This window comes from Gymnodraco acuticeps, unplaced genomic scaffold, assembly GCF_902827175.1.
Source record: "Gymnodraco acuticeps unplaced genomic scaffold, fGymAcu1.1, whole genome shotgun sequence".
Lineage (NCBI taxonomy): Eukaryota > Metazoa > Chordata > Actinopteri > Perciformes > Bathydraconidae > Gymnodraco > Gymnodraco acuticeps.
In genome coordinates this window covers 310,287-321,653 of record NW_022989861.1, presented here as the reverse complement: position 1 = coordinate 321,653, position 11,367 = coordinate 310,287, and the positions used below count along the sequence as shown (strand labels likewise).

General features: G+C 41.5%; 1 protein-coding gene across 2 annotated transcripts; it reads right to left on the bottom strand.

Annotated features, from left to right (window-relative positions):
• Positions 1 to 565: 565 nt before the first annotated feature.
• On the bottom strand, positions 566 to 5,950 carry npas4l (neuronal PAS domain protein 4 like). 2 transcript variants are annotated; one of them, XM_034241171.1, is made up of 10 exons: positions 5,908 to 5,950; positions 5,676 to 5,713; positions 4,499 to 4,662; positions 4,178 to 4,323; positions 3,993 to 4,092; positions 3,504 to 3,768; positions 3,296 to 3,405; positions 2,741 to 2,876; positions 1,414 to 2,642; positions 566 to 1,315 (listed from the first exon to the last, which is right to left on the bottom strand). In XM_034241171.1, the coding sequence occupies exons 3-10, from the start codon at positions 4,602 to 4,604 to the stop codon at positions 1,287 to 1,289; spliced, it is 2,121 nt and encodes a 706-aa protein (XP_034097062.1). In that variant the 5' UTR covers positions 4,605 to 4,662; positions 5,676 to 5,713; positions 5,908 to 5,950; the 3' UTR covers positions 566 to 1,286. The 2 variants fall into 2 exon arrangements, with proteins under 2 accessions (XP_034097062.1, XP_034097053.1); XM_034241162.1 differs by having other exon boundaries at positions 5,676 to 5,786; positions 5,908 to 5,922.
• Positions 5,951 to 11,367: the final 5,417 nt, after the last annotated feature.

Sequence of the window (11,367 nt, the reverse complement as noted above, 5' to 3'; positions counted from 1 at the left end):
TTTCTCTGAAGCTCTGAGGAGTTTCTTGGCATTTTTTCAGGTCATTTATTTGGCTTTACAGCCTAATACTGGTTTACTAGGACCAGCCTCATATAACAGTGTTATCATAATGCAGCAGGCAACTATTTTCAGCAAGGGAAAACTAAGTGGCAAAAACAAGGCGCATCCTTAAAATAGTGAAGCATTTAACAATCAAAAAGGCAGATATCCCTCCAAATCCCAAAACTTTTATAAAGATAAAGTTAATATTGGGCTTACATACTGTATCTCTATTAGAAACTACTGTATTATGTCAAAAATGCTATTTTTTACAACTTGTTGCAATATCCACAAATAACCAAATGAATCAGTTTCTTTTTAAATGTGCTTTCAATTATTTCACTGTCTCATTTTATTTAAATGGTTCATCTTGGCCCTAACTGTATACATGTGGTATTGTGTTATATTAGTCTAGTGGCTGCTTTACTGTTAAAGTCACCGTGGCGAGTTATGCTTATCATTCATTGAAATTAGTTGATGTAGACGAAGATTATTCAAATACCCTCATCATATCACACAACGCATATTCATTTTTCATTTGTTTTATTTACATTACACATTTCAAGCAAATTGCAGTAATAACACGGTGTACCAGTGCCGTGAAAAAACATCAGTGGAATGAATAAAAAACTATTAAGCGAGAGTAAAAATGTTGTCAAAATAAATAGAATTTAATAATGAAATTCACACTTGGATTGTGTTTAGATGTACCATTGAGGTAGGTGTAATGTGTAAAAATCATCATTATCTTTTTTTATGTATTCATAACAGCATAAAAGCATTAATGTCATAGTCATCAAGCTACATATTTTAAGGCACCTAACTCCAATCAATAATAGTCCTTTAAATCAGCATACCTTCATATTTATAAAATTAATTTGGCAATGACATTGATAAAGTGCTCGATAGTAAACTGTGGTCACTCAGCATTAGAAGAAAAATATACCTCCATTTCAGCATGTAAGCGTTGTCAGGCACATTATTAAAAAGTACCTTTCTCATAAAATGTGAGACATCAGCACAACATAAAACACAGTCGACAGCAGTGTGGAGAAATGAAGACAAAGCTGCAGTGTTGAAAAGCGCATGATCTACTTCAGACGCTTTTCTAAATTCAGAAAGTAGTCCTTTGAGGAAACAGTGTCCCAGCAAAGATGTCCTTTAAATGTCTTCCGTCGCATTCATCTTCGAATCCAGCCCTGACAATATGTCATACAAGTGGTAGTGCAGTAAGTCACAGACTTATTTCAGTACAGGTTTTCCTCAGTAAGTCCATCTGAAAAGAGACAGAAATAAAATGTAATTTCAATATCTGTACGGTTAATACATCAGAGTAAATCATTATTTAACTGCTGTATTGGAGGTATAAATCACCTTGCTGAAGTGCACTCTGCATATAGTGATTGAGTTGATGCAACCCAGTGTGTTGGTCATGGCGTCCCAACTGCAAACTGTAGGGATCCATGGCAGCGAACTGCTCTGCAGGCAGGGGGTCCTCTGCGATATTTGAGGAGACACAGAGGGGCCCCTGCACCAGCTGATGGGGCTCACTCCTGCAATGCAACAGGCCCTGCTGGTAGTTGTACGGGACAACCCCAGGGCCAGACGTGGTGCTTTTTGTTGGGACCATGTCCAGGTCTTTTAAGATGCTGTCAAACACAGCGACATCCAGGACCATCTCGCGCTTCAGAGGAATGTCTGAGGGGAGAGTACAGTGCCAGTCGCAGGAGGAGGGCAGGGTGTCAGCAACTGAAGGTTGAGCCACAATTTGAAGCGGGTTCGGGCTTTGATACATGGAAAAGCTGCTGGCTAAGGAAGAAATCTGCTGAGCCAGAATACTGATCTCTTCCTGCTCCCTCTCATTGTAATGGTTAGGCTCTGTGGACGTGGGAGACTGGTTGGGGGTGAGAAGGCCAGAATGTGTGGGCAACACGTGTTGAGGGACATGATGCACCTGGACCATGCCGCCCCCCTGTGGCTGCTCGAGGAGGCAAAAGTCATCTTGATGCAGAGCACAGTCCACTGAGCCTTCACACATGTCCGACACAGACAGGCAGTCTGGAACTAATCGAGCCTCGGCCGTACACGCTTGGTAATCATAGGTGGGAGACGAGGAGGGGAGCGGGGAGCGAGCGCCGAAGGCTGCCTGGTCGAAGGTGTGTTCAGTGGATGCGGGGAGGGAGTCGGTGGGGGATTGGTGACAGGTGAGCTGTGCCTCTGGGTAGGAGTAATAGGAGGGAGAGCACTCAGGGGAGGACAGCAGCTGATCTGAGTATCCATGCACATCCATCAGGAGGTCACGGCTGAGCTCCTCCTGCTGCAGCGGGGAGCCGGAGGAGGCCGGGCTGTAGGGGGGGGTGAAGAGAGAAGGACTGTCACCCAGGGGAACAGGGGAGCCTTGGGAGTAAGCGCACGCCACATAGTAAACGTCTTCCTCTGACTCCCTCCTCACTTTGGCACCTGGCTCCTCACTTTGGCTGTTAGACGTCCTCTGCCTTTTAAAGCACTTTGGATTGGGGCTCTGAGCGTGGGGCGCCTGCTGGGAGGAGGGCCTGAAGGCATCACCGCTGATTTTCTCCTGAAGAAATCTAGCCTCTGTTTCACTACAAGAGCAAAGCAATGTATTAGGTCGGTTGTTGAATTATAAACATTTTCATACAACATCATCTCAGGTGTGCTGAAAAATGTAAGTTTGTCATACCTGATGATGAAGTTTGTGCAGCTCACAGTCTGGCTCTCAGAGTCCTTGTTAGCTCGGATGTAGATCCAGGTCCAGGACAGATCCTTGCACTGAAGTCTGAGCACCACCTCTACCTGGAAGCCCTCGTCTGCCTGCACTGAAGGAAATAGGAAAGAGAACATTTTGGTTATTATTAAGCACACTAAATAGGACATGCACACAATGAAATTAGAGCTAAATCTTTACATTTCTTATTACACAAAACTTAAGAAATTGGAGACACTAACAATGCCATTTCTATACTCATTCATTCAAACCTTCTTAGATTAATATATATGTATATGTTTCAACATAGGTTTGTAAGAAAGCTAACATGAACACCAGCAACATATACAGCAAACTCTCAATAACAACAACATAGAGTATTTCATGTTCGAAAAGGGAGTAGGAAGAAGTGAATACTACTGTATGCTTGCTGTGTGTAAATGCAGATACGTTTGACCTGTTCTGCAAACATATTTTAAATATGGTTAAAGTGTCCTCACTGATATGGAACTGTTTTTTCTGTAAACGTACTTAAACTTTTATGACAAGCTGCACTCGAAGAAACATCTTCAGGGTGGATGAGGCTGTACCACGATCGACTGATCATTTCTTCTGCTGAATACCCCAAAAAATACAGAACACTGAAAAACAAAAAGCACGGAAAATGTTTGTTAGTCACTAATACAATAACATTTACATTGTATATCTGTTTAAAGGGGGATCTATGAATGTACTGTACCTGTCCGATAGCTGAGTGAAAGTCATATCCAGTCTGTGCACACTGTTGAAGCTCTGGCAGAAGCTGGAGTCACAGCTCTTTAGGCGGTCGACTGTGGGGGTGCAGAGGGTCACAAACAGAGGCTGGCTGGTGGGACAGGCTGAAGAGGAGGAAGGGTAAGGCTGAGGGACAGACTGGAAGCTCCCTCTCACTAGCATGGAGCAGCAGCTGCCCTGCTGCAGCTTGAAGGCCTTGGAGGTTTGCATACAACATATAAAGCTCCTCTCTAAAGAAAGATGCAAGGAAAGGATTTTTAGAGATTGTACCAGAATGAAATTTGGAGGAAATTTGGCAAGCAAAGAATTAGATAGATGGATAGATAGATAGATAAGATAGATAGATACTTTATTGATCCCAATTTGGTAAATTATTTTATTACAGAAGCAGCAGTGTGTTTAGACATTACAAAAATCAATACTGAAGAAAACATATCAAAGCCTTGAAAGTTACCTGTGGATGAGTTGCTGTCAATGTCCAGGTTAGATTTAACAACATGAATGTCAGAGGGTTCAACCATGTCATACAAAGTGTCTCCTTGGAGCACATCTATCTGAAAAAAAAGTGTTCACCATTAGATACAACACAAAGAAATATAGATTCTACTAATGTATCAAAAGATGTCCGAATTGACTTACCATGGAAAGACCGAGATATTCAGATGCATTTTGTGACACGTAGACCAGACTCCCCTGTGCAGTAGTGACCAGGATGAAGCCGTGCATAGCTGGAAGGAAGGCCTCGTGTGGCACCGAGCAGTGTGATCTCACTCCAGCTGGGAGTCCTGAGGGAGAGAGGAGTGAGTTCAGCCTCGGATACACTCCATGCATCTCTGCAGGTTGTCACTGATTATCTTTTAAATGGTCCCTGCAGCACTGCAAACTTTGACAGCGACGCAGGCTGAATGCAGATTAAGAGGCTTAAAGACATAAAAGAATGACTGAAGTGTGAAAACTCACCCTGGAGGAGAACAGACTTCCGGATGTAGGCACAGATGGCGGCCATGGAGTGTAAGTAGGAGAGACGCTCCTGGTCCTCCTGGGTGATGGGCAGCAGAGCGCGCATGCTCCTGATCTCATGATTGATTTGGTCCCGTCGGGCTTTGGACGCTCCTTTGGTGGATCTGTGAGGGACCATGGTTCACTGAGGTCAGAGGTGTGAAGAGAAACTGAGGAAAACTAAAGCTGAGGAGCCAAAGTTTATTCTACTGCCACACTTGCATTTCATAAAAAAACTGTCTCCCCAAAGAGAAAAGCAAATCAAAAGTTATTGAGCTTGGTGTCTCTTCCTCAGGGGTTCCTATGGAAACTGCTGCTGTGTCTCAGTAGAGTGTGTGTCTGTGTGATCAGTATCTGTCTGGGTCCATCCAGAGAGAGCATGGGGCTTTTATAGCTGCCAGACCTCAGCGTGGGCGTCGCACACAAAAGAGAGGCTGGGCTTCAGTTCTGCCTTCACTGCCTCAGAGAGAGACACAGAAACGCCACAGATGGAATCCAATCAGTTTGTCTCCCAGCACCCTAATAATAATAATAATAATAATAATGATCAAACAACATGATGTCATTGATAGCCTCATTTGGATTTTGTTTGAGAGATACTCAGAAATACTAGACCAAGATTTAAAGTAGGGATTATAAAACCCCAATTAAATTCACAGGCAAGTTTTTAAATCCCAGTTTAATTCTAGAAATCCTTTATTTTATGTTATTGATATTTTGTATTTGTATTCCACGCAATTGTTCATTTTAGAGTCATTTGCACATGTTTATACTTTGAGGTAAACTTAACAAATAACAAAAAGTTACCAATAGACAAAAGCAATACAATGAAATCTATTACGAGGTGATTTAACAATGCTGGTGGTGTTCTCCAGGCTGATTCTGCATTCTTATCTTATCCAACCCATTGGGATTCAAATGCACTAACAGCATCATCTTGTTGCATTACTTTGCATCACATTAAAAGTAACCAGTCAGGAGAAAACGGGATTAAATGCTCCCCGCGGTGCACGCGCAGCAGGCAGCAGCATGCAGGGTCTTAATTTTCCAAACAGCCATGTCTCGATTTTAACCACGAGAGGACGTGGAGCATATAGAAAGTGTTGGAGAGAGGAGGAGGAGGAGGAGAGTTACTGACCTGAACCTCCTGCAGAAGGAGCTGCGCTGATCCGCGTGCTGAGGATGAGAGGTGCACGGGTAAGTGACATGACATCTGCACGTGTTGCACCAAATAGTCATTTTTTTCAAGCTGAGGGTAAACACATACAAAAAGTTAAAACATGTACATTTTATTTGGAGATTCTCCATACAGAAACACACACTTTAAGTAAAAGCTGATAAAAGAATGATGACCAAGGATAATATCTTACCTGCAGGCTCAGGTCTGGAGGATGAGTGTCGAGTCATCGTGCGCGTCCCTCCATTTATAGCCCCAAACCCGACCATCCAGGCTGGCAGAGGAAAATAACCACACACCGGGGTAATATTGCTTGTTGTGACGCGATGACAAACGATCGAGGAGGGTTATATTTAGTGAAGTGAGTGCTATAAATAACCCGTTAGATGGGACGCAGTAGCCCACCTCATTAAAGCGAGTCATTAATTAGGAATTATAAACGTGATGTTGCACGTGCGTTGATGGTGAAGTATTGCCACTGTGTGCTCGTGTTGGCTCGTAATGAGTAGAATAGGTGTTATATATAGGCCAGGTAATGAGTGATATAATATTAATTGAGTGATCAACTTGCTCTGATTCTCAGAAGGAAAAAAAGGCAGTTTCGTTTATTGAGAAAAGTTGTACAAGTCGTATTGTACAAGTCAGAGCCGGCCCGACCCATTAAGCGACATAAGCGGCCGCTTAGGTCCCCGCAGCCACTAAGGGGCACCCTAAAAAAAAAAAAAAAATCTCAGTACACCGTCGCCGTGATAAGTATGTTTAATTAGGCTAATTGTGTTAATATGCCTAGATTGCCTACTCTCAAAGTCATGTATTATATTATTGAGTCAATAATATAATACATTAACCGTGCTTTACCTGAACCTCATCATGACACAAGAGAGGACGGCAGGATTGTAATTTCCCGTGTTCAGTGAATGCAACAAAGGCAAGACACCAGACCAACCAGAGTTGAATGGAAATACACATCTGTCTTATTGGCTGACAGGTTACAGGTACCTATCATGTGAGCTGTGACAATGTTTAAAATAAACTGTCGGACTCAGAGTTTTTGAAGATGGACATAAGAAAACATTTTCTTAAAAAATACGACCATTCTCAAGTGGTGGCTCACACAACAACCCCAGAGCCACCACTTGAGCCAGGTAAACAAGGTATGTAAATGTCAGTACACTTCCAAGTTATGCGAACATGTAAGCAAAGCATAAATTACAGCTACGTTGACGTTACTTTGAATCGCGGGGGTAAGCTAAACCGTTAGCAAGTAGCTATAGCTAGCCAGATATATTAAATAAACACTTTGTCATACAATCTAAATGTAATGTTTTTTAGCGTTACCTGGTGATTTCAAAGAAAGCTCTCTGGGAAATGTTGACTTACTGTTCGACATGAAGCTAGAAGCTACCTTACAGTACACAGTTGATCCTGAGTCCTGTCAGTTAAAGTGTTTCATAGTTAGCTTAGCTAAGCATCAACCTAGCACTGAAATATATGGATGTTATGTGACAGTATTTCTGAGAAAAAGTCAGCTGAAATGGTGGCATAGTTGCCACTGCTTTACGTGTCAACAGCATGTTTGAACGTATTTGCAGCAGTAAATGTGGCTGTTTGGCCACTGACGTTGCCATAACAACACCTGAATTTAAATGTGCAACCTCTTTTTGTGACAGATTTTTGCAAGAAATTATAATTCTTCTGAATGATATTCCTATTGACAGCTAGTTTCTATGTGAACATTATGAGATGGACAGCCAGAGAGAATAAATGAAAAACAGTTATGAAATACTATAGGACAAAACAAGAATACAGTTTAAGTGATTTGTAAAATGTCCATAAAGAAAAATCTGTTTACAGTTCTGTTTCATATGGGTGTTGAGAGATGTATCCATAGATCTCTTCATTTTGCTCTCAAAGTGCACCAGATTGATGCTTTTAACTTCAATATTTTAAAAAATATTCTTCCCGGGGGGGCATTCCCCCGGACCCCCCTAGAGGAGGTGAGGACCCCCCTAGAGGATGTTAGGTCCACGGTGTTTACATGCTTATTTATACAATATGTGTGCTTATGCTAACATCATAAGACAAAAGTTGGTTCCGCATTGTGTGTAGTGAGAACGCGTGAGTGAGGGGGGCCCCCAAGCCAAAGCTCGCTTAGGGCCCCCAAAAGTCTAGGGTACAAGTTGTATGTGGCTATTAAATATTCATTAGTTTATTCGGTACTTGTGGGTTATCTGTCGTCACCTTTTAATAGCGGATAGCAGGCTCCTCCACATGAACTTTTTCATTTCTCAAAATAACAAACATTAATAGGGGGTGACGGTTAGGGTTGTTTAGAGATTCTGAAAAAAACAAAAGAAGTGTGTATTTAGAGAGACTGAAAAAAACAAAAAAAAGTGGCGACAGATAACCCACAAGTATCGTTTATTCTTATTGCAACAGAAGTCATTAAACGTTATTTCAGCTAACATAAACCCTGACACAGTGGGACTAATTCCTAAAACGCTGTTTGAAAATGTTTTCAAAACAGCCTTTACACTTTGAAAATGCTCCATTAAAAGTACAATTCAAGAATTTAAAACATGTTTGCATACAAATGACACCATGTTTATGCTATATTGCCTACAATGCAATATGATTGTTAATGGATGAATGTGTTAGCAGCTTGAGGACTCTAAATTCAGTTTTTATACCTCATTGGTTTTCAACCTAGGGGTCGGAGCCCTCCAAAGGGTCTCAAGATACATCTGAGTGGGCGTTGGATGATTAATGAGAGGAGAATGTAAAACAACATTGTCCAATTGTTTTTATATTTCTCCGTCCAATATTTGGTTTGTGTGTGTAAAATATTACACATTGTAACAGTACATGAAACCAGAAGTTTAGAGGGGAAATGTGTTGTTGGTCTAATTAAGGCATCTCAGAGATCTAAAACCTGACATGCTTTACAAACTTTTAAATGCTTACTTAATTCTTCAAGTACACTCATTTGCAAACAAGACTTTGTCTTATTACGCATTTACTCATTTGCATACATGTCCGGATTTTTTTGTTTTTGTTTACATGAAATAAGGTTTATATCAGGCTATGATATATGAACAAACCCCTTAGTAAAAACCTCCAGAAAACTGATTAGAATGAAACAAGAAAGTGTGGTGTGTGATCACTTCTTATATTCTCAGTGTATCAGAAACAACCACATTGAGAAAACAGTCTATAGGGGTAAATAAAAAAAACGATATTTTAACTAATTTCTATCACCAGGCCACTTCCTTTCATAACAAATATTATGGCAATTATGTTTTGTATATCCGCTTTACTAAAATGGTGTATTTGGTTATGCAAAGGAGGCATAATGTCATGCTAACCTTTGGTGAATTTATGAGAAATGTAGTCGCAGATACAAATAGTAAAATAATCATTAGCATATTTTCTGGAGGTTTTCTTTCCCCTTGTCTGAAATCAGAAAATACTGATGTGCATGATGAAACGCTGTTCTTGCTTGTAGTTTCTCATCTAAATCTGCTAGAGGCTACACATTGAATATGCCAATGCACCCACTCCCCTTCACATTATGAGCGTTCAGTCAGTCAAATCCAAACGAAACAATGGGAAGGTGAGCATTATATAAAAGCCAAGCTATTTTTCACGAGGTAATTTAAAGTTGAACACAAACAGCCTGAGTACAGCGTCAGAGTTCAAACTGCACTTTCATTATCTTCCAAGTCTCAGCAGCAGAGAAAAACAGCTTGATGCATCACTGTTTAATTTCTCAACAGATTTCTGAGGCAGTCAGCTATGGCAGTTTGTCTTCAAAGGGCTTTAACTGAGTGTGTGTTAGTCACTCAATTAAACCCCTGTTGGAAAGGGAATTAAGCTACAGGCCTGGGAACGTGACACACTGTGAGGCTTGCTCACTCACACAAAATTAGTTCCTTTCACAGTTGATTAAGGGCATCACAAAGCATGAGCAAGGCATACTGAAACATTTTTACAAAAGGCTGTAATTCATCCTACAGATACTTGTCCATGGAAAAACACCAATTGAAGTTGCTTCTCCATGTTGATAAATTGTGACTTGTTGCTCTTTTTTCCATTTATTTATTTGGAGTTCAATCCTCTAAGGGCTCTTGCTCCTTTAACGCCTCTTCTCTCAAATGCCCAATTTGGTGGCCTCACTTATCTGGCAGCAGAGAACTAGAACTTGAGTAAGGGAATTGCGCAGGGTTTAGGGGGGGACAAGACAAAACAAATCACTCCGAACAAATCCTCAGTCTGATTCTCAAGGGCCAGAGGGATCGTCTGAGTCCTGAGGGGAAATCAGAGAGTCATTTGGCCGAGTGTCTCCTTGCATTAGCGCCTGCGTTGCTGGCCGAGGGGAGGCCCCGGGGCCAGACAGAGGGACCCAACGCAGCACCGCTTCCTGTGTGCGGCGGGGCCAGGCGGGACAGGGTGTCTCTGCTGCCTCACTTTAAGCTGACCCTCCGTCTGTGGCCTGCACTTAACACTGCAGATAACACAGGCTTTATAGCACAGGGCTGGTGACAGACAGGAACAAACTGCCAGGCCGCTACTGAAGGCAGAGGAGAAGATTGGACCTGGGGTTCAGGGTGAGACACTTTCTAATGATGGGACCCCCAAAAGCAGCCGTACGGGTCCCAGTGGGTCTGACAGCCAGGGGGGGTTTGGTGGCACCATGGCTTCAGAGTACCCACTGAAGGAGATGATGAGGGCTATCAGACAGGCCGGCTGGGGAAGGTTCAGCTCTCTGGATGTCAGCAGGAACTGGAATCTGCAGGGTTCAAAGGACTAGAACTTTAAAGAGCCTCGTACAGTACATCCAAGAGGGAGCCGTAACACATCTGGCTTGTTTTTTTTTTAACTATCAATTCAGGTCTTCCTCTCAGAAAACATGTTGCTTATGATGGTTTTCATCTATCTAGTGTTGCCTTTTAGTCTGACGTCCATAACCCTAAAGCCAATTTTAGCCATCGTATGTTGCAGACTAGATCCCAAATAAACGAATGGAGACAAATCACAATGGGAAATATAACATATGCAGCGCTCATTTAAAGGAATGGTCATTCGTACATCAATTACTTTTTCCAGTGTTTCCTTAAAATAATGGCGGGAATTTTTTTTTTCTCCCATGTATTCACGATGAACGAATGATCAAAACACATAAGGAATTAAAGTAAAACTTCATCAAAATGTCCATTCAACAACTCACGTAAGGTGTGTGGTATAACTTCACAAAGAAATGCATTTTTGCTCAAACCTTAGTTGTGTGAGAGGGAACGGATGTTTCAGTGTTACTGTTTTTAAACGCTTCCCACTAAAATTCATCAAAACTTTTCCATTTCTGAATTCTTTATAGGAATACAAGAAGATCAAAATGTCCTTCATAAATTCAAGGTAACACTGGGTGAGTACGTGATGTAAAAACGTTCACATTGGGGTGAAGTATTCCTTAATTAAATATCGGGTTGTTTGTGTCTGCAGTTTGACACAACATGAAGTCTATATCAGAACCTAAAATATGTGATTTTACACATACAGTACATCACATATATTAGGAAATCAACATTTAGCTCAAAAGGTTCTGATAACAGACTCAAGAGACTGAAAGTATAACAACAAATGTTAACTCAAATTG

Coding starts and splice junctions, on each gene's coding strand:
- npas4l (XM_034241162.1), bottom strand. CDS start 5,776: ATGACTATTTGGTGCAACACGTGCAGATGTCATGTCACTTACCCGTGC. Junction 2,877..3,295: donor AGCTTGTCATAAAAGTTTAA/GTACGTTTACAG, acceptor TATTTCCTTCAG/TGCAGGCAGACGAGGGCTTC. Junction 2,643..2,740: donor TGCACAAACTTCATCATCAG/GTATGACAAACT, acceptor TTGCTCTTGTAG/TGAAACAGAGGCTAGATTTC.